A 25,461-nucleotide genomic window follows, 5' to 3' on the forward strand; every position below is an offset into this window, starting at 1 on the left:
CCTCCTAACCCAGCAGACTGGTTTATAGCACTTTTTAAATGATCTCATAATGAGCACACATTAGGCTAGTTTCCAACTGATGCACTGAAATTCTTCAGAGTTAAAGTCCAAATATCTGCATGCATATTGTAAACATCCAATATCATTGTTCTCTATAGTAGTCCTTCAAACAGCAAAATACAATAATATGCTTAAAAGATGGTTTGATCTCAGGGCAAAATCTTTATGACATATTAAATTAAGTCACATCTATAGCCATGACCACATATTCTACCTGCACTTTTAATTTAATGCAGTTAGCAATGTTTATGAAGCTGTGGAGTCCATCTACTGAGTTTATTTTAGCTATTATATTTTTCAGTTCTAATATCTCTATTTGGTTATTTATTTCTTTTTCTTTGCTGAGACTCTACTTTTTCATTTGTTTTAAGAGTTTTTGTAGCTGCTCATGGAAGCATTTTTGTGATGGCTCTCTCAAAATCTTTGTCAGATAATTCTAACATCTCTGTTATCTTGGTGTTAGCACCAATTGATTGTCTTTTTTTCACAGAAGTTGAGATTTTCCTCATTCCTGGTATAGTGAGTGATTTTCAACTGGAGCCTAGACATTTTGAGTATTGTAAGACTCTAGATGTTATTTAAACTTTCTGCATTCACTATCTTACTGTGACACTAAATAGGGGAAGGAGTAGATGCCACCTTATTACCCCAGAAGGGAGTTAAGGCTGGGTTCCCACTCGGCCTCTGCTGATCCTCATTACTGCTGGGTATAGGTGGGAGTTCTAGGTCCCCACTGGGCTTCCAATTACACCACCCTGGTTTGTTGGGGTAGGAGTGCCTTGGAGTTCCCACATGGCATCCGCTGACAACATGCACAGTCAGTGGCTTCATGACTGCAGGTCAGTGGTGGAAGTGTGGCTTCTCCACAGACACCATATGGGAAACAGGAGCGAGAAGGGTGGTGTGGGACACTCATTACCAGGGCCTGGGTGGCAGTGAGGCTGGTCTTCCGTGGATTGTTTGGCTGGAAGAGAGTGGTTATTGTGGACAGTTTTCTGCCTTGTTATGCTGCCCCTTTTCTCCTCTTTGGCTGGAGAGAGCAGGCTTTTGTTGGGGCTTTTATGCCTGTTCCCACTTGCATGTGTGAGTTGCCAGCTTCTTCAGCTCTGCATCTGGGATATATGAGGTGAAAAGAAACCCAGGGAATTCACAACTATGTAATTTGTGAGTCCCTAGGTTCCTAGCCAGGCTGCCCTCTCTCCCCCTCTCATAATCTTCTGATGTTGATTTTATATATAATGTCTAGGGTTTTCAGCTGTACTTAGCAGGAGGAATAGGGTAAAGTGCATCTACTTGGTCTTCCCAGAAGCAAAAGTCTGGTTCCTATATCTATCATTTTTTTTTTTTTTTAAACTACAGTTGCCTCAGCTCCACCTCTTGAGAGACATGAATACAGTGGGTCAGAGGTGAGGCCCCATAATCTGTAGCTTTAACAAACATTTCAAGTGGTTCTGATGCGACCCTAGGGTTGAGAGCCACTGCTATACACCAAAGAAAGACTGGACTGAAATCCTCAACCGGAAGGTCTCTTTCACACACCACACACTCCTCTGTAGTCTCAGGCCTGGCACAGGGAGGTCCCCTGACATTTCAAAGACAGCCAACTGACCACGGGCCCGTTAACCCCTGTCTCAGGCCAGGGCCCACCTCAGCATAGTCAGGAAGTGGCTGAGGTGGCTTAAACACTTGGTGGGGCATCAGCAGACGTGCTTTGCTCCTGAGAGAATGCATCTTCACTTCTCTCATGCTCTTACCATCAGGATAGTCTGCTCCCAACAGTCCTTGCAGCTCTGGTGTGATTTTCAAAGTGACTGAGAGGAACCAATGACCCAATACACCAAAGAGGCTGTGAAACCCCAACCAGCCACATGTCCTGTTCCCTTCTGAGGAAAGCAGCCCCAAAGAGGGTCTGAACGAGGGTGATTTGGTTTATGCTGCATGCATCTGAGGAAGCCAACTGTGCTAATCTGGCCATGACTGTCTGGGGTCAGGATCCCCACCTGACTGACCATGGGAGCCAGCAAGGGGCTGGCATTAAATCACCAGTCATTGAGCTCTATGATAAAAAGACCCAATCAATTCCTTTCTTTGGGGAATATCAAATCCTAAGTGGAGTCTAGGTTGAGCCCCAGTAATGGTGGACAGTTTTTGTGACCTGTGACTCTATTTCCACTCATACTGGCAGCAACACTGAGGGAGAGGATGCATCGGGCGCCAGTTCATGTTTCTCCAAGCCTTGCTATGTGCCTCCTTTATCAAAGCTAACCTGGGCAAGACTCTTCTCGGCAATTCTATAGAATGTAACTAAGACATTCATTAAAAGGAAAGAATAATGAGGCAAATAATACAGAACAACTATTTTCTTTCTCTGGCAGATATGAATAGGAGGACAGAGAACCTCCCAGGGCCCCTTGGGTTAATTTAATAAGAATGAGCATTGGCAGGGTCTACAGAAGCCAAAACATACTTTACTTTTAAAAGAGGTCCCAGCACCCATATACAATGTCCTGAAAGGGAGAAAACCACAAAGATCTTTTCACCACTTACTAATTTTCCTTTTCTGAAGATCTCATTAAAATCTAGTCCTGTCACTTCACAGACCTTCATCCTTGGATGAAAATTATTAAATCTATGAAGAGATCAGGAATCATCAAGATAACTCAATGGGTTTGGGGAGTAACAGGGACTCACCAATGTTTTGGTTATTCAAGAAGCTAATGCAAATACTGTTGGAGCTTTTCTTGTTTTTGAGACAGAGTCTCGCTCTGTCACCAGGCTGGAGTGCAGTGGCGCGATCTCCGCTCACTGCAAGCTCAGCCTTCCGGGTTCAAGCGATTCTCCTGCCTCAGTCTCCCGAGTAGCTGGGACTACAGGCACTCACCACCATGCCCAGCTAATTTTTATATTTTTAGTAGAGATGGGGTTTCACCGCGTTGGCCAGGTTGGTCTTGAATTCCTAACCTCAGGTGATCCGCCCGCCTCAGCCTCCCAAAGTGCTGGGATTACAGGCGTGAGCCACCGCACACGGCCACTGTTGGAGCTTTTTAACCCAATCTCCTCAAGGCCTGAATGACAGTCCAAGAACTTTAGAACTAAAGGGTCTCCACCCCTCCCACACTGCACCTCTTTCAAATAATACCCTGAGGAGTGTAGTCACTCAAGCAAAGTGTCACTCCTTGTTAGCAGCCCAGCCAAGAGTAAAAACAAATTCTCTGATGTTTGGACTAGTGCTGACTCCACTACTCTGGCACAATTCATAGGCAATGCAATATAATGAATGGCTTAACTTAGAGGGAGGCCCCGCTTCACGTATCTCACATGACTTTATGATTGTCATCAATGTCTTTAATCAAGAACAATTTGATTCTTCCTGTCTCTTGGTCTGAAATCGTGTCTCTTATTGCCTCTGTTTTGCAAGTATTTCAAAGAAAAAAACAAAACAACACAAACAAACCAGCTCCTCACTTTTCTATATGGAAATACTCTTCTAAGGAAAAACAATTAGAAAAAAAAATTTGAAATGAGAAGAAGAATAGGAAGAAAAACAAATTTCCCAGACCTATGGGATTATAAATCAAAGTTGGCTTCAAAAATAGATAGGACAGAATGTATTACTGAACAATAACTACAGCCAAACTCAGTTTAACTGTCTTTGAAGTCTTTTTATTTTTTTCCTTTTAAAAAAAAATCCTTGAAAATAAAGACTTGGAGTCTTGGTAGCTGTGTGAGGGAAATTTCAGTTTTGCTACTCACTGTCTAGGATCAGCTGTGGTCTCCATGATATGCCAGGAAATGACATTTTCAGTTCAGATGGGAGTGGAAGGAAAGAGGAAGAGAAAGAGAGGAGGAAAAGAGGGGACACACACCTCTAAAGCTGTCAGCACCTCTCTGAGTGCCTTCTGGGGTAAGGGAGCCCTTCACAGGCTTGTTTACTAAAAACAGCCCACGGAACCTGCAGCACTGGGCACCAGCAGGACTGGTCTTCAACCTCCTTCCACCATGAGTCCAGGCTCAGGCAGGGCTCCCGCTGGAGCAGGAGCACTAGCAGTAGCAGCAGCAGCAATGGCGAGGCCAATATGCTAAATGCTCAAGGAGACAAGGATCTGCCTCTTCACTCACTCCAGAAATAAAGCAAATGGAGAAAAAAATGTGAGTGGGGAGGGAGTGCCTGGTGGAGCAGATTAATTAGTCCTAGGGGCAACTGTCTGGCATTCTGCCATGCCCCAACTCTAAATACGGATATGTGTAACTCCTTTCTCTTACTCCTGTGCCCTCCGTGTCTGCTAAGGACACCCATGGCACTGCTGAGCCTTTTAGGAGGTCTCTAAACTAGAGTTTTATTAATCTGTCTCTCTCTCTGTGCCATCTCCTCCCTTCCCCTCTTCTCTTTGTTTATGAATTCCTTACTCCAGGATATTTTTAAAAGTCAGTGAGACAGAGGGAGTAGCTTAACTTGAAGGAAGGTTCAACTTCATATCTCGGTTGGTAAACATTTTCTGGAGTGAGAAAGGAAGGTGTGATCATAGAGTGTATGCCACAGACCTCCAGTTACAGGGAGGTGCACCCAAAGGCCCCAGCTGCTGCACTCTGAAATTCATCATCATGTTGGTTCAGGAGCTATGCTTTCCACAGACTGCTCCAGCCAGTAACTGAGAATGAAGGGATACTAAGGCAGGCCCGTCCCTGGGAGATGTGGGGAACCCGACAGACAACTTTGGCTTCTGGACACCCTGAAACCTTGCCAAGCCTTCCTCAGACTGCACTGCAGCCTAAGAGCCTTTTGCTAACCTTCCTTTCTTCTTCCCCTCTCTCTTGCACTCAGGGGCAGGCCTCCCTGCAGCCTGACAGCCCTCCCAGCCTTTCTCAGATGCTTCCCCCTTCTCTCCCACAGGCGTTTAACAGTGTCTTGGCATCTGCTTCTCAGAGGACCTAGACTAACACAGAAAGTGAGAAGGTGAGAAAGCAAAGATATAGGAAAGTCATCTGTATCTGCTTCATTTTTCATTCTCATAGTTGATATGGGGGAAAAAGTCCTTTCCTCCATTTAGGGAAAGAACTATATAACGCTTTTAGATTACTAAAATTGGTCTCTAACTTAAAAGTGAACACTGAGGCTCAGAGAAGTTGACTTATTTCCCTCCAAGGCCACCTAGTCCAGTGATAAATAAAATCCAACTCTTCTACCTGCAGTCCCACGGTCTGCAACTCCAAATGATGAAATCAGTCTTTCACTGTCCACTGCCAGGAAGTTCTTTGCTTTCCACAGAGGAAGGGGATAAAGGGCTTGCTCTGTATGCTTTTTGTAAGACCACTGAATGGGGTAAGCACATCTTTGATATAGGACCTTCTCTTTCCTTAATCTGTTGAGTGCAAATGTCAAGTCCTCCATGGAAATTCACAGCCACTTTATCATTCTAAAAGCTCCTGGCAAGGAATGTTATATGGGAACTGGTTTAGAGGTAGCTCTTCCTGGAACCATTCCAAGAAGAGAAAACAGAGTCAGGAATAATTATCACAGTGGTCCTTTCTCCTTCTGACATGTGGAAATGGATATGGCATCTTTGAAGCCCTTCCTCAGGAATGCTAAAGTAGAGGAGAAATTTGTACTGACATTCATTTCCTATCCCTACTAGAAATTATCAGTAGGCATATCACAAAGCCTGCAAGCTTCACCATTATTCATGTAGCATTATTCAAGCACCTAATAGCAGTGGTGACTTAAAAAAAAAAAACTTACAAAGGCCATATAAACTCAGTTTGACAAGTTCTCCATGCTTCTAGATAGAATGGGATTATACTGAAAATAAAGCTATCTCTCTCCTTCAGGTATAACCTATGGATATAGGAACGTGCATTTCAAAATTGAAGCAGTAATAAATCCTCCCACGATGTTCACAATTCCTAATAGGCCTGTTTTTAAAGTAGCAGAAAATAAAGAAGGCCAAGAAACACAGCATGGTGGAAATAAGACTGGATGAAGTTTAGGGCCTAGATTCACACGCTGGCTGTCAGTAACTACCTGGGGGTCCCAGGGACATTCACTAGACTTCTCTTATCCTGTTGCTACATCTAATCAATTAGAGGATCAGGCCAAATCATTTTTTAAGTCTCCTAAATTCTGGTTCTATAATTCTGAGTGCCTCCTTTTCTTAATTCGTTCTGACTTCTGTGTTTCCATAGTAACCAGCACTACTATTTGGGCAGGAACATACTTTCCCTGTGATGTAATACACCCATGACAGAGTACAGGTTAGGAGTTAAAGACTCTGGCTTAATTAATTAGGCATTTCCTATGGAGTGGTTATTATCCAAAGGGATCCAAAAAGATCACTCACACATACAGCAACAGAGCAGTGGAAAGAACCTGCTTGGGATTTAAGTAAGACAAGTTTCGAACCTTGACTTCACCACTGATAGTATCTGAGATTCAGGCAAGTTGCTCAATCTGCTTTTGAACAATCATAAGAATGGTATCTATCTAATAGGACAGTTGTGAGGATTTGTTAAGTGTAAACATGTATCAGACAAGGCCTGGGCAATAGCAGGTACTCCACATCAGTGTTAGCTATTACTATTAGCTGTTCTCATTATCACCTTAGTGTGTAATTACTTACATCAGTTTGCTCCCTCTGGTCTTCTACTTTTCCAAACAGATGAAATAAGATTTGAGGGAAGACATGGCCCCTGCTCCCTAAAGCTAACAACCTATGGGGGAAAGAGATAAATAACTACAATGCAATCTTATGAAACCTGTAATAGACCTATGTGTGCATACAGTGACAAAGAATAATTTTGCAGGGAAGGGTTCATATCTAATATCCTTATGTAACCTATGCAGATCCTTGAACATGGTAGACACACAATTAATATTTGTTAATGAAAATGGTGGAGCCTTTTTAGAATGTTGCCTTAGGGGATCCCAACAGAGTTATTGGTTCATAAGAGAAACCATATAAAACTGAAGCCCTTTGAGTCCTTTATTAGAAAAATCCCTTGGATGAAGTTCAAGACTAGTCCTTCTTATTCAGGATTCCACTCCCTAGCAAATGGTGCTATAGCGTGATTCCACTATTATAATAACTAATCATTATATATACATGGAAAAGATAATTACTCGAGCCTAGATGCGAGTTGAAGAAAATGTACTGGTTGAGAGACATCAAAGTACAGCTAATTATCTTAGTAACTGGGTTTACATCACAAATTCAACCTAAGATTCATAAAGAATTTGAGATTCATTATCTGTTGGCATCAGTTCAAGATGACAGCATTTTTAGATATTTGTTATTATAACCAAAAAGATGTTTTTTACATCTCAATGAGAGTTGATTATATTTGGCCACTGCCTACACTAGTATAATGAGCCTGAAATTACAGTCACCTGAACAAATCCTACAATTAACACTATGGAATTAGCAATTTTTATGGAAGCCTTCCTATATTTGAGAAAGGATCTCATCCTTTTTTCTTTCTTTTTAAACTGGCAGATTGACAGGAAAAGAGGGAAGACAATATGATAAAGGTAACAAACTAGACTTCATTTGATCCAATTGCTAAGTATTTATTTTCTCATAATTTAATGATATTATTACACACAAATAATGTTCAATCAAGCAGCTAGTGAACAACCACGATTACTGAAAACATACTACATGTGTCTGGTGCCCAGGCAAGTGCTGGGCTTACAAAGTTCACTGGAGGGCAAGGACTTATTGTAAACACAGTTCTCAGCCAGGAAACACATCACCATTCACCAGTTACAGACAGGTTGGGAGAGAGAGGAGGCTGGGATGGTGGCCTCAGGGATGTTGGACCTCAGAGGGTCCCCTCCTGCTCTAGAAGATTGAGAAAGAACAACATATGACCCACTCAGACTCCAGGGGCTGTTTTTTGTGGGTTTTTTTTTTGGTAGTCCAGTAGATTCTCAAAGACCTAAATATATATAGGTGACCTATATATACACACAAACACCAAAAAGCATGGTTCCAGAGCTGGCACAGAGTATCCAAGCTAGAAAAGTTAAAGTGATCACCTAATTGAACTCTTCACAGTTGAAGCTGAGAAAGGCAAAATAACATGCTTAGAACCACAGGCCAGGAAGGATAGAGCCAGGACTGAAACCCAGGTCTTCTCATCTGGGCTGAGTGTTCCTCCCAGCTTGTCACACTGACCTAGTGAAAATCAACAAGCTAATTGTGGGAGGAGAGGACTGTTCAACATTTTTACCCACTAGCCTGGCACAAGCACCAACGAATCAGTGGGCAATATCAGGCTGTACATGGAACCATTGCTTCACGGCTGAATACAGGCTATGGCTGTCTCTACACCTACAGCTACTTGGCAAAGAGCTCTAGTTCTTAACCTAATCATGATGGTGCAGTGAAATTTGCCAAGTATTCCATTTCCTTGGAGAAAATTGTGCATTTACACAATAGCATGTCTACTCTCACCTCTCTCAATTCTATAAGTAGAGAGAGAAAGTGTGCATGTGTCTGAGTGTGGTGGTAGCATTAAGATACCAGAGAACTGTCATATGAGAACAAGATGACAAAAAGGCTGATTGCTGTTAAGGTGCATTCATCTGTCAGAGACGGTGTAAAATGAACCCCGTGGTTAAAGGCATTATTCAAATCACAGCCACGGTCCTGGAATGGACACCAAGTGTGGGTGCAGGAAACAAGATGGGCGGCTCCCTTTTCCCAAGCCTGGCATCAGAATAGTTAGATCTAGGAAAGACCTGCTAGACCATCTTTTTTTCTGGGCCAGCAGGACGGTGAAGCCACACTGGAGATTACCCAGGACGTAGTTTCAAAGTGAGTCACGAGGTCCCATGCACTCCCTCAGGGAGATGCTACTTCAGCCTGGCTTTCATGTGCTTAGTGGAGGCAGGGAGGCTTCTCTCCAAGTGGTACCTCAGCACACACTGCATCATGTGATCCAATCTCAGTTTTCTCACATGCACAGTGGGGAAGCCACCATATGTAGTAAAGGTACATGGGAGAGACAGTGAGGTGAGAAACCAGACTGTGCCCTAAGGGCAAAACTATGAAGTTGCCCCATGATGGACAACAACAGAGGTGTATGAAGATACCTGAAAGGGACAGAGCAGCCCCTAAGACAGCAGGTGTTTACATTTAACCTAATCGAAAGTCAACAGGCTGGGCTCAGTGGCTCATGCCTGTAATCCTAGCACTTTGGGAGGCTGAGGTGGGTGGATCAACTGAGGTCAGGAGTTCAAGACCACCTAGCCACCATGGCGAAACCCTGTCTCTACTAAAAATATAAAAAGTAGCTGGGCATGGTGGCAGGCACCAGTAATCACAGCTACTCGGAGGCTGAGGCAGGAGAATCAGTTGAACCCAGGGGGTGGAGGTTGCAGTGAGCCAAGATTGCGCCACTTCACTCCAGCCTGGGCAAAAGAACGAAACTCCATCAAGAAGAAGGGAGGAAGGGAGGGAGGGATGGAGGGAAGGAACGAAGGGAGGGAGGGAGGGAAGGAAGGAAGGGAGGGAAGGAGGGAGGGAGGGAAGGAAGAAAGGAAGGAAGGAAGGAAGGAAGGAAGGAAGGAGAAAGAAAGAAAGAAAGAAAGAAAGAAAGAAAGAAAGAAAGAAAGAAAGAAAGGGAGAAAGGGAGAAAGAAAGCAGGAAATCAGGAAGGAAAGAGGGAAAGAGGGGAAGAGGGAAAGAGGGAGAGAGAGAGAGAGAAAGAGAGAAAGAAAGGGAAGAAAGAGAAGAAAGAAAGAGAAAAGAAAGAAAGGAAGGAAAGGGAAGGAAGGAAGGAAGGAAGGAAGGAAGGAAGGAAGGAAGGAAGGAAAGGCAAACAAAGATATGTCAGTCAGAAGTACATGTGTAGCGGGGTGGCGGGAAGATTCTGGGAGTGTCAGCTGTGGATTGCTGAGGAAAGCAATCTTACACACGTGACAAATTAGCCCTTTTTTTCCTGAGGATATCTTTTGCTCAAATTCATATTGTTGTCATCCATGATTTCTTTAACAGGCCCAGGGCTTGACAGGCCTCAGCTTGCTTCAGCAACTGTCCTGCTCAGGAACTTCTAGAAGACAATACTCTAAAGACTGTCCCGTGACTGTCCACTCTGTACATACATGTGAGAGGAGAAGAAGCAAAACAGATGTCCCCAGAGGAAGAACAAGATGGGGCCCATGCACACAGTAAAGGCTTACAAAGGCAAAGATATTTAATTCCCTGTACTTGTGAATTTTGAAGAAGGTGGTTCTTTATAAACAGTTTATCTTTTCTCTACATACTTGCAGCATCATAGCCATAAAACACTTTCCAAAACCACCAATGAAAGTATTGAGGGAACGTGAAAGAACAAGTTTTGGATTAATATATGAGACCTTTGTAACCATCCAGAGAGGAAAGGGGCTGCCTCAGGAAGTAGTAAATTTCCCACTGCTACAGGTGTCCAATCATACACTGGACAATGCCCCTTGTACGGACATTATAAACAAGATTTAAGCCCTTGGATTGATATGACAAGTCCCCTTTAAGATCCCTCTCAGCTATATGGTTCTTCAAATTTATGTTGCCTACTATGATTCATTTGTCTTTGCTTCCATAACCTCCACACTCTCTCCCTCTAGCCCCGACATTCAAGGTCTGCTTTAAGTCCCATTTGAATTAAGAGCAACTGAGATTTGGAACCAAAAGAAGCTCAGGAGGTCTATGGAGGACTACGATATGGTGCTACCATCAATAAATGTAAAACAAAGGCATCATAAATAAAAAATAAAAACATCAGCAGAATTGAGAAACAGGGACAAAAAGGGCTCCTCATATATCCTCAATCAGCCAAGCTCTTTTCTGTTTCTTTTTGAAAACACACATCCTCCCACCATACGAATCTAGCCTTTCCAAGGGGTTAATGTTACCTGCCACAACCACATACAACTGGCACAAAACAGACAAGTGTTTAAACAACATATGCTCACTTGCTTGTCTCTCCGCAACTCACGCTGAATGGATCAATCCCCCTGCCCTTCCTCCCGACCTGGCCACACCCCACCATCCCTGCACACGGAGCAGCAGCAGTGGCTGGGTCTTGAGGGACAATGTAAATATGGGCTGCAACAGGAGGATGCAAGGACACACAAGGGAGGGGCTGCATGGCACCTTGGGTGGGACTGAAGGATGCTCCTGCAGTCGAAGGGGACAGCTGCTGAGGAAGCCTCCTCTCGCTGCCCAATCCCACTGAACCCTACTATTCTCACTAAAATTGAAAATATTTCCTACCATCAGGACTCAAAACTCAAAGATAAAGGTATGAAAATGGGGAGGGGGGTTGAAGGCATGGATGACAGGAGGTGACCCTCATCACCTGGGGTACCAGGACTGACTGAGCCAACTGGTGACTAGGCCTTTGGCCTCGCCTCTCCCTATGCTCTGCTGCAGCCTGTCAGCACCATTGCTGCTCAAAGCAGAAGAGCTTGCCAGATAAGGGAGGGATTCTCTCTGGAGGCAGGCCCAGAAGAAAACGGTACCCCATGCCTACCTCCCCTGCTTTCCTCTTCACCTCAGATTCTGGTTCAGAGCCACTTACCTTTTTCTTCTTCTTCAGAATCACTTTCACTCCATCCACTGAAACCATAATGCTCACTTTCTTCTTCTTGATGTTCTTGGCTTTAAACTCATACTGCAAGAAAGAAGAAAACAAAAAGAAAGTGCAATCTGATGAGATCAGTGCATCTATACAGACCCAGCTAGCCCATGCCTGGAAAAAAGGTCCCCAGACAGGTGTGGGGAACAGCTCCTGGGGGCAGGGAGCACCTTGGGGGATGTAAAAGCAGGTGGATGTCTCAGGGAATCTCTGGGTTAGGAACAGGACTCTGAATAGTCTATACCACTTCTCAGCCATCAGCTAGGGTAGATGGACCTCATCTACCCTCATGAGATGAAAACAGAGTCTACTTGGAATATCCCATAAAAAATCAGAACCTTCCCTCAATAACTCATTCTATCATTTAATGACTTCCACGGTCAGGCAAGTATTCCTAGTGTCTCATCAAAGGCTGCAGAAACTACATTCCATCCTCAGCAAAGACTAACAGCTGGCACCAGTCTTCACATCAGGGTTTTTTACACACTGAAAGATAATTATGAATTCTAAATTACTCTCTACAAGTTCAATTTCAAATTTCCTTTATCTGTGAGTCAGTCTACAAGTCTACCCACAGCCCTGTTAGCCTGAAGATTTTGGCACATCTAGAAAAGACATGGCCTCACAAACCATGTATTTGTTAAGTTTTATTTAATTATATTTTTAATTGACAAATAATTGTACATATTCATGGGGTATATAGTGACAACCCCTGTGTTTTGAACTCTTATTTGTAGTCCTAGACAGGGATGCTCCAACCACATACCCATACTGCTGATGGATGTTGGCGTCATCCTCAATCTCAGCTCTTTCTGGTACATTTGTTCATTCATAGCCATGTCTTACACTTGTGTAGCTATTCATAACTGGTGGTATAATTCTACATTCTCCTCAGTGAACTTCATTTTGAGCACTTCTCCAGTTTATTAAAACCATTTTCATCTGATTCCCATCTTACTATCACCACCTAGCAAACTTCACTTGCAAGCTCTCTAATCAAACATCTGGGCTACAGATTAAAAATTAAGAAACACAAGACCCAAAGCCCACCCATATCTCTTCTCTGGGACCTTTTATACTCAAGACTTTCTCCTACCATGTTGCCACTCAAGCCTGGAAAAAGGCACCAAACACCTTGACAGTGCATCTGGAACCTAATTATTTCTACAGTTAGTGTTGATAGGCATGAACTTAATCCATCCTAATGAGATAAAAACACAGCCTACTTTGGAAATCTCATTAGAAATCCGGAACTTTCTCTTCACTGTGCCTTTTAATATTCTGATGTTACAAACCCAACTTAGAGCTTCCTACTGTCCTGAGTCTATCCTTTTCACTAAAATCTCAGATCTTCTATTCCACTGTACAGTTATTGTTGATACTTCTTGGCTATCTGTTTCTACAAGAAACATTCTTGTCTCTACAAGAATAGGACCTCACTAACTGAGGTAAGAGATCCTTCTTCACATTGTCATTGCAGGCTCTGGTCACAGCTGATTTGAGTGTCCTGGTGACAGCAACCTACATCACTGGTGACCACAACCTATATCACTCTCAGTCTGGTGGTCACTTCCCCACCTCCACTCTACCCTGTCGGCAGCTCTTCTTTACCAAGGGGCCCTGGAAGAAGAGCAAACCAGAGCAGCAAACACATGGAGACAGAAGGAAACTGCTTCAGCCCAGGAACCCCAGGCCAACTAACAGTAGAGTAAAGGGGAAACAGGAGGCAGAGAGGGAGATGGAGACAGAGAAGAAGAGGTGCATCTGACAGGATTTTTTTTTGCACTGGAGTCTGGCTTAGGTAGGACAGGACCTCAGCCATATAACAAATTCCTCTGTAGGTCAGCAGCCACAAACCAGTGAAGGTTAAAGTTGGTTTGACTGGCATGCACTTAAGGACATGGCTCCAGTTTGCGGTGTCACCCTGACTGCAGCATTCTGCTCAGCTGCAGTGCTGGATGAACTCAAATAACCTCTGGGTGGGAGAACCAGCATTACAATCTGCAAGTCAGCTGACTTTGGCCTTGTGCCTACTGAGAGGTGAACCAGCTACATTTCCTGACCACACCTGCGTTTACCTCCAGTCACTTGGGCTTTAATAAACACAACCTTCCAGCTGCACCTCCCTTCTGAATGAGTCACTAAAATCAGGCTGTTCCTGCCAGCCAAAGGAGTACAGAAGAGTGTGTCTGATGCACTCAGGTGGAAGTTAAAGGCTGAAGAGTCCCAGAAACACCCAGAAGAGGACAAAACCTACCCTAGACAGGTTGGACCTCAACTGTTTTATTGTCTTTGGTCTCTTACAGTATATCACTTTCATATGCCCCATATACGTCTCTTTTCTAACAACAAAATCAAAGCAGAAATACCAAGTACCTACCTCTGCAAAACACTACATCATTCTCCCCAGTCCTGGTTTTAGAGAACATACTGCCTGCTATGCCATAACCTTAAATGTCTTATATTTTTGGAAGAATGTTGTAGTTGACCATATCTCTCTTTCTTGCTTGGTCCACCTCCCTGTTGGCTTCACTCTCTCTGTGGCTTTTATTAATCATGATTTCTTACCCAAGCATAGCAAGAGGCACCCAGCCAGCTCCTTGCTTGTGTATCTGAAACCTTATCTATTTCTACAGTTAGATTTTGGCAGGCTTGGCCACGCCTTTTAATACTTTCGTCTTAAGAACTCAAAAGTGCAACTGAACTTTCTCTTTAGAACTGGAAACAGGCCTCTAATTCAATCACCATGCACATAGTTCCCAATGGCTCTTATAGGGTCTGTGGGCACGGTCACTGCAGGGAAAAGCATGACCAAATGATTTCTCCCAAAATCTCAATGATGGTGACAACACAGGTGCTCCTTACAACAGCTGGTGGAATGCTCTGGAGTCCTTCAAAATGAAGATGGACAAGAGAGGCAGGAAATAGGCCTCCAGGTCCCATCACGGCTGCCAGAACTGCCTGAGTGCTATTTATAAGGACTCTTAGGTTGGACACACTCTGCATCTTCCCCACCTGCCTGCTGGTCAGATGTCCCATACCCTTTCCAATAGAAAAATTAAAATTAACTTGCAATTATGTTGGAAACTAGGAAAATAAAAGGAAATCAAGTATCTGAAAATGCTTGAATATTTATTATCATTAAGCCATTTGTTTATATTGCAATTACGCTTCACTTGGACAACATGTTATTTTGTTCACTGAGGGGTGAGAAAATGAATTTGGACAGAGGGGAGATAACGGAGTAACCACAAGAATGGAGAAGAGAAGAGGCTCTCAGGGACAAGTCCTCCTTTTTCCCAAACTGACTGTGCTGCTCCAAGGTGGAGCACTGCCTGGGCAGGTGGGCTCTGGAGGAAGCATCTATGTTCCACAGGACAGGAATCCAATCTGCTCAGGCTTTGCCAGGGGCTGAAGAACAAACAAGACTGCTGGTGCCACCGTCTGTGGCTCAGACCAGCCTCCCACAAAGCCCATGCCAGCCCTGCAGTGTGTGCCAACGGGCCTGGCCCTCCCTGAATATGGCCAGGCTGATCTGATGCATTTGCTTTGCCAGCCAGAGCCCCACCAGCCTGGACAGATGAAGCCCTACAGGACTTGACCTTTCAGGGAACAAAACAAAGCAAGTCCTGGAACACCACCTGCAGACTGGAAAGGTCAGGGGAAAGTGTTTGGGGTTTCACAAACAGAGACTTGGGACCTTGTTTTGGAATAGTGGCCTTGGAACTTAATGTGCTGTGCCAGTCAGTGAGGTCCAGGAAGGGGAAGCTGGGAAGAACATCCAACAGGAGCCAGGAGTGAACACTCAATGGAAGACATGAGTAAAAACATCGATGAGAAGTTGGAAAGCTGCTGACAGATAAGCAGCCTCATTTCTAATCATCTCCTGACACCCCAGTGCTTCCTTTTTCCCAACTTCCCAAACTGCCTAACTGCCTCCTAACCCTATATATCTCCATCCTGGTCACTGAGTATCCAAGAAGGGGAAGCCAGAAGTCTGCAACAGCAGAGTGGGCATCTCATGAAGGGACCGGCCAGCCCTGAACCTGAGGCTGTACTTCAGAAACAGAAGGAATAGAATTACTTCCTCAGAGTCCAGGGGAAGGGCTGGGGCCATCAGATGCTCCTCACGCATTTAACAGTCTGTTTTCACAAAAATGTGTAGCTCCCTAAAGAATCCCTGGATTTTTGAAAATACCTGAATTTTAACATATAATATATATATGTTAAAAAACATATATGTATATTAACATACCCATGGATTTCTAACACACACACACACACACACACACACACACAGAGAGAGAGAGAGAGGGAGAGTGAGCAAGCAATAAAGAGAGAGAGAGAAAACAGGATCCTTGGTTCTTCAGTCACCTTAGCCAGAAATAATTTGGCTGGTGATACACTCTCTCACCTGCTTCATAGGAAGCAGGTCTCCCTCATTCTTAACCATAAAATTCATTTTGCCAAGTCCTTCTCACTGTCTCTGCAATGCTTACAGATGTCAGCCAAGACCTGCTTATGAGTCAAGGTGCTCAGAGGCAACTTCACCAAGGGGAGAGGATTCAGTTTGCAAAGGCAAACAGTATGCCAGGCTCTGTAAGTCCTTGACTGTGTTCACTACCTTTCTAGAAGGAGCTTTGGAGCTTCGCTTCTTGCAAATGATCACAGGAAATTTAAAAGTGGACTCTGACAGTGCTGCTGGGCATTCCAATCATATTCTGTCTACAGTCTTGGTTTCAGGAGTGTGAGCAGATCTCCGTAACAAAACCATAAGCACTTCTACCAAAGGTACTGTCTCGTAAAGGGTTTTCAGAAAGCCCTTTTGCATGTATTATGTGAGAGTCTAAAAATTTAGACAGTAAGATACAAAATCTGAGTATACCCATGTTCACAGCAGTATTATTCACAATAACCAAAAGGTAGAAGCAACCCAAATGTCTATCAATGGATGAATGGATTCACAAAATGTGGTGCATACATACAATGGAATATTATTCAGCCTTAAAAAGTTAGGACATTCTGACATATGCTACAACATGGATGAATCTTGATGACAAATGGAAGATATTCTATGATGCCACTTATATGAAGTCCCTAGGGTTGTCAAACTTATAGAGACAAATAATAGGGGCTGAGCAGAAGGGGAAATGGAAGTTAACAGGTACAGAGTTTCATCTTTGCAAGATGAAAAAGTTCTGGAGATGTATGGTGGTGATGGTTGTACAGCAATGTAAATGTATTTAATGCCACAGAACCGTATACTTAAAAAGGGTTAAAATGGTAAATTTTTTTTTTTTCTTTTTTCAGATGAAGTCTCACTCTTGTCTCCCAGGCTGGAGTGCAATGGCGCAATCTCAGCTCACTGCAACCTCTGCCTCCCAGGTTCAAGCAATTCTCCTGCCTCAGCCTCCCGAGTAGCTGGGATTACAGGCACCTGCCAACACACTCGGCTAATTTTTGTATTTTAAGTAGAAACGGGGTTTCACCATTTTGGCCAGGCTGGTGATCTGCCCGCCCCAGCCTCCCAAAGTGCTTGGATTACAGGCGTGAGCCACCGCGCCCAGCCTAAAATGGTAAATTTTATGTCATGTATATTTTACCACAATACAGAAATGCAAAATCTAAAACACCATGTAACAAACACATTTGTTCTCACGGCAAGTCCACTTAAATTCTGCTCACGAAAGGATATTTCTGGAACTCCCCCACATGCAAGTTAAACATGCCATAGTTTTCCACACTTCCATGTAATTGCATTTGCTATTCCCTATGCCTAAAATGCCCTCCCCACACCATCTGCCTGGTGAACTCTTGTTTATTCTTGAAATGTCTGCTCACACTTCTACACAGTGAAGCCAACTCCTGCTTCCCATATCCTCCCACAGAGTTGGTTACTACAGCAATATGCAAGCCTCTATTATCACTCACTGTTGATTGGTTGATTATTTATCCCACAGGCCATGCCCTTCATGAGAGCAAGAAATATGACTGACACACATTTCTACCCAAGAAAAGAGACCGGGACATAGGAGGGTGATAAATGAATGTCAAAGTAATGAATATAGTTGACAGTGGTTATTCACAGAGCCCAAGAAAAGGCACTGTATATAAAGTAAGCCTTCCAGAAGTTAATTACCAAATTATTAAAATCTGGATTCCATTCCAAAGTGCAAGGACTTTAAGAAGAACTAATCTTCCTTACATGGTCCATGGTCCACAGCACAGTACTGAGCACTTTATCTATGCTTGATACAGGCTTTTAAAAATGAAATCCCGTAGAGCTGTCATTATTGGCCAAAGCCACTCATAATCATTTGACACTACACTTAGGAGTAATGAATGGGGGGATGGTCGTGAGATGAACTTCTGTTCTGTGGGTTACCCAGCTTCCTTAACTTCTGGCTCTTATGCCTATGGAACCAGAATCTGGGGGGCAGGGTTCCTGAGAACCATGGCAGTCTCTGATACTGACGTGACTTGTATTGTTGATTTATATAAAATCTCAGAAATGCCAGCATGACCAACACCAAAGTTTGAAATGAATCTAAATTCCAGAATATCTATGAGGAGTCTTGGAAACACTGGGTAGAGACATTTATTTCCCATCTACCTACCTCAATCCCAGCATAACTTATTTTTGCAATAGATATATTATTGAAAATTGGGTATAAATAAAATCTCTGTAATCTCCAAAATACTCAAAAGGAACCACAGAAGCTACTTTTTAAAGAAATACTCATTGTCATTATATAGAAATGAAGTATCAACCTACTCTGTAGACCAAGGAGATCTAAAACTCAAGTTCTAAATCCCATTTGGAATACTTGATAAAAAGGCAGAATCACAGGCCCAGGCTTTAGAAATGTTTATTCAGCAGATCAGAAGTACAGCCAAAAGTTGTCATTTTTTTAAATGCACATAGCAATGTAGATCGTGCTATTCAGAAACACTACTTTGGGCCACAAAAACAAGGATCATTATACATTTTTATCTGCATTAAGAATTGCCATAAACTAATCAATGTGTCTTAATCGTATATGTACTATTTTTTAAGTATAGCTATTCTTGTAACAAGATAGATTCTTATGAAAGTGCTATTGCTAGTTGTTGTCATCCATTTTCTAAATCAAAAGCTACTACAATAAAAAGTTTTACTTTGGGAGGAAATTCCACAGAGTGGTAAGCATTAGGTATTCATACTTTACCTTTCATACATTTTTTACATCTGAAATATTTCTTGATTATTTATTTAAATAGAAACAGGGTTTTGCCATGCTGCCCAGGCTGATCTCAAATTCCTGGGGTCAAGCAATCCTCCCACCTCGGCCTCCCAAAGTGTTAGGATTACAGACATGAGCCACTGCACCCAGCCTGAAATAGTTCATTAAAAAATTTATAGAGGAAAGTTTGTGTTTGAAATGTTTGAGTCCACCAGGATTGACCAAGCTTTTCATCTTATAGATGAAGAAACCAGTGCCCAGGGATGATAAGAGACTTCCCAGGTTCATTAGCAGAAAACCCATATCTGGAACCTACATCTCCTGACTCTTGGCTCTGTGCTTGTTATGTTCCTCAACACTTGTGTCTTTTTTAGTAGCTCAGAATCATGGCTCCAGGAAATAAAATTATTCATTCATTCCTCCATTCATTCAATACATGGTTAATGAGCTCTCCCATGAGCACACAAACCCCATTTTATAACAGAATTCAAGAAGAGGAATAAGAACATATTGGAAATTAACTTCACAGGACCAGGAACATTCCACACCCCGGGACACATGTCAATAACCTGGGAAGGGTACGAAATACCAGTAAGGACAGAAAAACACAGTAAAGAGACCTTCTGAACTTAAGGAGGGCTTTGGGGCAGCAAATATTCAAGCTCGTTGCCATTTGGAACGTTGAGAAGGTGGAAGAGAGGTTCATGCACACACAGATGTTCTGTGAGGAGGCTACATTTCCAGTGTCAGGAGACCAGCATGATGGCATAGGGCAAGTTAAACAGGCCCTTGCATGGAAGGCAGCGGCAGCCTCAAGTGCAAGTAATCTCGGGCTGTGTGCTCAGGGGAGCTTCGAGTGGCAGTTGCTCCCTGTAGAGAGGAGACGAGATAGCCCTGGGAATACAGCCATCACTTTTCTCTGACCAGGAGCATGCTGACAGGTCACGGGGAGCTGAACAACAACCTAAATGATTAAGGGGCCTGAAGGGGTGATTTATGAAGCAAGATAAGTACCAATACTAACAATCATCCGCTGCTTTCTCCTCTATATCTCTCACAGCATGTTAAAAACAAGTATTAGAATCTTCTCTTCTTTAAGTAAAAAAAGAGACAGAGGTGGATGGCAAGATAAAAATACAACAGTATAAACCCTACTCCGGTCAATTCTATCATTCTCCACTAACATCTAGCCTAGACTCTCCTCTAAACTCCTCTGAATGGTTAATATACGATGTAAGCAGGAAGACTAGAGACATTAAACAACGTTCCTGGCAGAAAGAAAAGGTACTTATTTAAGGTGATTGAATGTCCCAGTCACCCTGATTTGATCTTTACATCTATATGAATGTATCAAATTATCACATGTACCCCAAAATATACATATCTATTATGCAGCAATAAATAGTCTTGCAGAGGAGTGGGGCAGAGACAACACTGTTCCCACAGTATGATTCATATCTACACACACACACACTCTCACACACACACACATATGTAGAAGGAGTAAACGTTTCCCAGTATTTAGAAGAGTCATGAATCAAGGATTTACGGTTTTCTGCCTTAGACCAAAGTGGGTATGAGACAAATGATGAATCCTTTTGTCTTTCTAGGGCTCGATTTACCTCTCTTGAAAAGAAGGTAATGAATCATGTTTAATAAACCTCCCAGCACCTCTCACTATCTGCCACACACATCCCACACTCACCTTGTGAAGTTAGGTGAAACAATTTGCATGAAGTATTATGAAGTCAAAGAAGCTACGCTGAATAGTAATACTATTTCACAGCAAGTATTCACATTCTTAGCTATGTGACCTTGAGCAAGCCACCTACCCTACAGAAGGGTATAATTCTTCCCTTCTGTGAAGCTAAGGTATTGGGTTAGATTATACCTTCCCAGCTCTAAACATAACTCAATGTGATATGAACCTTCATAGCTCTTTTAGGAAGAGTTAGATGGGCAGGCACACTTGAGGAAGGTGGGGCAAATGTATAGCAACATAGAAATGAAGGCATTTGGTGAGGCCAGGTCAATCCCAGAAGCAATGGAAGGGAGAAAGGATGCAGACAGATGGGGAAGGTTCTAAAATGGAAAAGAAGTTACTATAGTTTTGCATAGAAAGTAGGAGGGTGCTTAAGGGTTTTAAAAAGAGTGAAAAATAGAGGTGCAAATCCTGAACATAATCTTGGCAACAGCACTGAGGATTCAGGAAGAAGAGACACTGGAAATGAGAAATCTAGGAAAGACTAGAGACATATATCAAGCGCTGCATAGTAAGAATAAAGAAAATATCTGGATGAAATCACTATATAGACTGAGAAGCAGAATAAGGAAGTGGTCCCTAAATCCCTTGCCTGGAAAAGGTAGCATTGTTTTCCCCAATGCCAGCATAGGTGAACACGAGAATGTGTTATACATTGAAAAAGTCTATCTTGCACTGGAGAATCAGGTAATAGGAGTTAGACAGGATGTGGGGGTCACACAGCCATTCATGTGGGACTGCTTTGTCCTATGCTCTCCCAAGTCTTCTACCCATTGAATCTCCCCATACTAAGCTTAGGGTGAGCTTAGACTTTCTAACATGATGAGCAAGAGATAAGGGTAAATTTGGAAAACCTGTGCTTGCATTCATCCATTAGGATCATACAAGTTCCAGATGTAAGGTGGCTGGGAGGAGAGAAACTACAGTAGGCAGAACTGATGGCCCCAGTGAATATTCATGGTATAATGAAAGGTATGATGAAGAAGGTAATTCTTGAGAGATACTGAAGAAACTATTTGAGAAGGAGGAGGAAAATAATAAAATCAGAATTTGGAGGGCTCTCGAAGTCACAGTGTTGTCTCTGTCAAGCAATCATTCAGCCTCTGACAGAATACTGGCAGCTTTCTTCGAAAAGTAGTTTCTTACAATAAAACTGGAAGCTACACCCAGAAAATTCCACTTATATGATTCTCTAAACTGGTGCTTCTCGAACTTGAAGGTCCACATAAATCACTCAGGGACCTTGTTAAATTACAGGCCATTCTGCAGGTCTGGGGAGAGCCAAGGGTTCTTTATTTCTAGTGTAGTCTCAGATGATGCTGACACTACTGGTCCACAGACCACACTTTGAGAAGCAAGGAGCCAGAACTACAGTATATAAGTCCAAAAGGTATTTGGATATGTCAGCTTTGTGAATGAACCATCTCTAAGGTTTCTTTCAGTGCTAACATTCAATGATTCCTACCAATTATATATGTCAATATTCTGAGTTACATAAAAATTGAGACACGAGGTGTTTCTCAGGAACAACCACCTTAAGATGGCCCCAAATCAAACTCTAATATACAACTCTCATACATAAATGATATAAATACAGTAACCAACACACAAGTTCCCAGAATGGAGGGGAATCTGAAGTTATTGACTTCTTTCAAAGCATAATAATTATCTATTGTCAGTAGGTGGCAATATTTCCTTGGGGTTATGGGATTGTAAAATGGAACCATGGTTCCCAGCCTGGGCTGTAAACTAGAGCCAACTGGGAAACTTAAAAAATACTGATGTCTGGATCCCACTCCCAGAAGTTTTGATGTAATTGGTCTAGAGTGCAGCCTGGACATTGGGCTTTTTTTTTTTTTTTTTAAGCTACCCAGGTGATTCTCATGAGCAGCTAAGACTGAGGTCCACTAAAGTAGAGTGAGGTTTAGTAGACCATAGAAACTAAGAAGTCAGTGCTGGTCTTCACATCACTCCTGATTCCCTGCGTCTTCCCGTTCTTCACTGGGACTGACTGATGCACCACATGATCTCTATTCCATCTCATCTTCCCTTCCAGCCCATCACCAAAGGTAACTCCAAGGCTGCACCAGACATTATGTCATCCAAATTTCTATGACAACAAATGAACTTGGGTGAAGAGATGCCAAGATGGTTTATGTAGGAAGAGCACTGTTTTCTGCAGGGCTGTTTTCACCATAGCAAAGTGCCATAACCCAACTCATCCCCAGTACCAGCCTTGACTCTGGGGGGCAGTAAATTTTTTTCTATAAAAGACAAAATGGTAAATCTTTTATGTTCTGAGGGCTATGTGATCTCTGTTGCAACTATGCAACTCTCTTGCTCCAGCACAAAAACAGCCATAGACAATACACAGATAAATGAGTGCAGCTATGTTCCAATAAAGCTTTATTTATAAAGGCGCTCAGTGAGCCAGATTTGATCCATGAGCCATGGTTTGCCAACTCCTGCCTTACCTTATTTGAGTTCCCTCTGAATTTTCTGTCTCCGCTCTATTAAAGCATGTGGCGTTACCAAGCACAACCACTGTGACATCCAGAGTGCAGGAAGGAGTCTACTAGATAGAGGCTGAAATGCATGGGAGGGCCCCCGAAGACAGATGAGATTTGAACATAGATCCAAAGCAGAGCAAGGTGACTATTCAGAAAGAGGATGAAAATGGGAAGAAGCCCCCACTACGAACTACAAAATCCTAATCCTGGGATTATTTTCCCATGAAAAAACAATCTGTGATGTGAGGCAGGTTTCCCCCTCCAACTGTGATGGAAATCTAAAGTCAAACTTGACAGGGAAAGAGAATAAACTACTGAGAGTGAGATGTGACCAGATCAGGCAAAAAACCAAAATGAACATGAAAATAAACCTCATACCTTATGCCAAAAATAATTCGAAGTGCATCACAGGCTTAAGTGTAAAACTATAAAACTTTTAGAAGAAAATGGTAGGCAGATCACCTGAGGTCAGGAGTTCAAGACCAGGCTGGCCAACATGGTGAAACCCCATCTCTACTAAAAATACAAAAATTAGCCAGGTGTGATGGAGCATGGCTATAGTCCCAGCTACTCAGGAGGCTGAGGCAGGAGAATCGCTGGAACCCAGGAGGCAGAGGTTGCAGAGCCAAGATCATACCACTGCACTCCAGCCTGGGTGACAGAGTGAGACTCCATATCAAAAACAAAAAACAAAACAAAAACAACAACAGCAACAAAAAGCTTTGTGACCTAGGTTTATATAGAATTTCTACATCTCATACCAAAAGCATGATCCATAAAAAATAAAAAACTGATTAATTGAACTTCATAAAATTAAACCTGCTCCGTGGAAGCCAGTTTTAAGTGAATGAAAAGACAAGTAACAGACTGGGAAAAAATGCTTGCAAATAGGATACCTGACAAAAGATTTGTATCCAGAATACATTCATATAAAGAACTCTCAAATCACAACAGCTGTAGACAACACCCAAAGTAAAAAATGGGCAAACGACTCAAATGGACACTTGATTAAAGGGGATATATTGAAAGCAAATAAACACGTGTAAAGAAACCAACAAGTTTTGGTAGTTGGTTCAGTGTTTTTGTCTGACAGGAGGAACTGAGACAGGTGAGGCTTGTGCCTAGGAAACAAGGCTAAAAAATTATATCTGCCCACTGGGATTTTTAAAGTCTGAATCTTGAGCTCCAGGGCCTATTGAAACACACTCAGACCTGATTACAGCTCCCTAAGACAATAGGGTATTCTCCCAAGTCTGGAATAATGGCCTCCCATGAAAAGATGTTCAATATCATTAGCTGTTAGGGAAATGCAAATTAAAACCACAGTAAGATCCCACTATATACATATTAGAATAGGTAAAATTAAAACAACAACTAAACACTGTATGGTAGATGCACCTGACAGAAATAACAAGAAATTAGGGTTGCCAACATGCAGGTTGCTGAGGGAAGTGTGCCAAGTGAGGGTGCTATATAAACTGCATGCTTTTTACAGGCGGTTATCATTCTCCTCTCCAGCCTGCAGCCACTGGACCGTCTCTGTATTTAAGTTCCCCCAAATAAAGCTCATGTTTTGTCACCGGTTCTGTCTCTCCTCCGGCCCTCTTGAACCTGGTGCCATCCCTACTGAAGTCAAACGGGTCCAGCACAACAGACACCAACACACCAGGGAGGATGCAGAGCCACTGGACTTCTCACGCATTGCTGAAGGAATGGAAAACAGCACAGCCAAAACTAATTTGGCAGTCTCTTAGAACGTTAAACATACACTTACCGTATGACCCACTTTACCTCAGCTAGGTGTTTACCCTAGAGAAAGGGAAAGTTACGTTCTCGCAAAGACCTGTACATGAATGTTTAACAGCTCTATTATAATTACCAAAATTAGAAACGACTCAAATATCCTTCCACAGGGTGAATGGATAAGCAAATTGTGGTATATCCATATAATAGAATACTACTCAAAAATAAAAAGGAAAATATGCAGTTCATGTGTTATACAGTATTGTTACAGAAAGTTAGAGGGGAATTGGTTGAAATGTAAAACAAATTTTTAACAAATAAAAAGGAATGAACTACTGATACACACAAAACTTGAAAGTATCTCTACCTTGATTGGAGTGAAGGTTACATGAATCTATACAGACACATAAATTCATAAAATTATACCCCCAAAATCAATTTTACTGTTAATTTTAAAAATAAAATGAAAATTAAAGTCCTTTGGGCTGGATGAAGTGTCAGGATAGGGGATGCTTCCCAAACTCCTCCTCCTCAGGTGGAGTGAATG

The 25,461-nt window shown here is 42.6% G+C and overlaps 1 protein-coding gene across 5 annotated transcripts in view; it reads right to left on the bottom strand.

Moving 5' to 3' along the window:
- The window catches only part of LOC101175742 (carboxyl-terminal PDZ ligand of neuronal nitric oxide synthase protein), a 364,946-nt gene that overhangs the window by 86,272 nt on the left and 253,213 nt on the right, over window positions 1-25,461 (bottom strand). For 3 of the 5 annotated variants that reach the window (XM_030824046.1, XM_030824048.1, XM_030824045.1), the window contains exon 1: window positions 11,620-11,707. The exons of the other annotated variants lie outside the window; for them this stretch is intronic. In XM_030824046.1, coding sequence (XP_030679906.1) covers window positions 11,620-11,667 — 48 coding nt within the window. In that variant the 5' untranslated portion in view covers window positions 11,668-11,707. Of the gene's footprint in view, window positions 1-11,619; window positions 11,708-25,461 lie in introns of those variants that run through there. 5 annotated transcript variants of the gene reach the window in all.

Source organism: Nomascus leucogenys, chromosome 12 (assembly GCF_006542625.1).
Source record: "Nomascus leucogenys isolate Asia chromosome 12, Asia_NLE_v1, whole genome shotgun sequence".
In the NCBI taxonomy this organism is placed as follows: Eukaryota; Metazoa; Chordata; class Mammalia; order Primates; family Hylobatidae; genus Nomascus; species Nomascus leucogenys.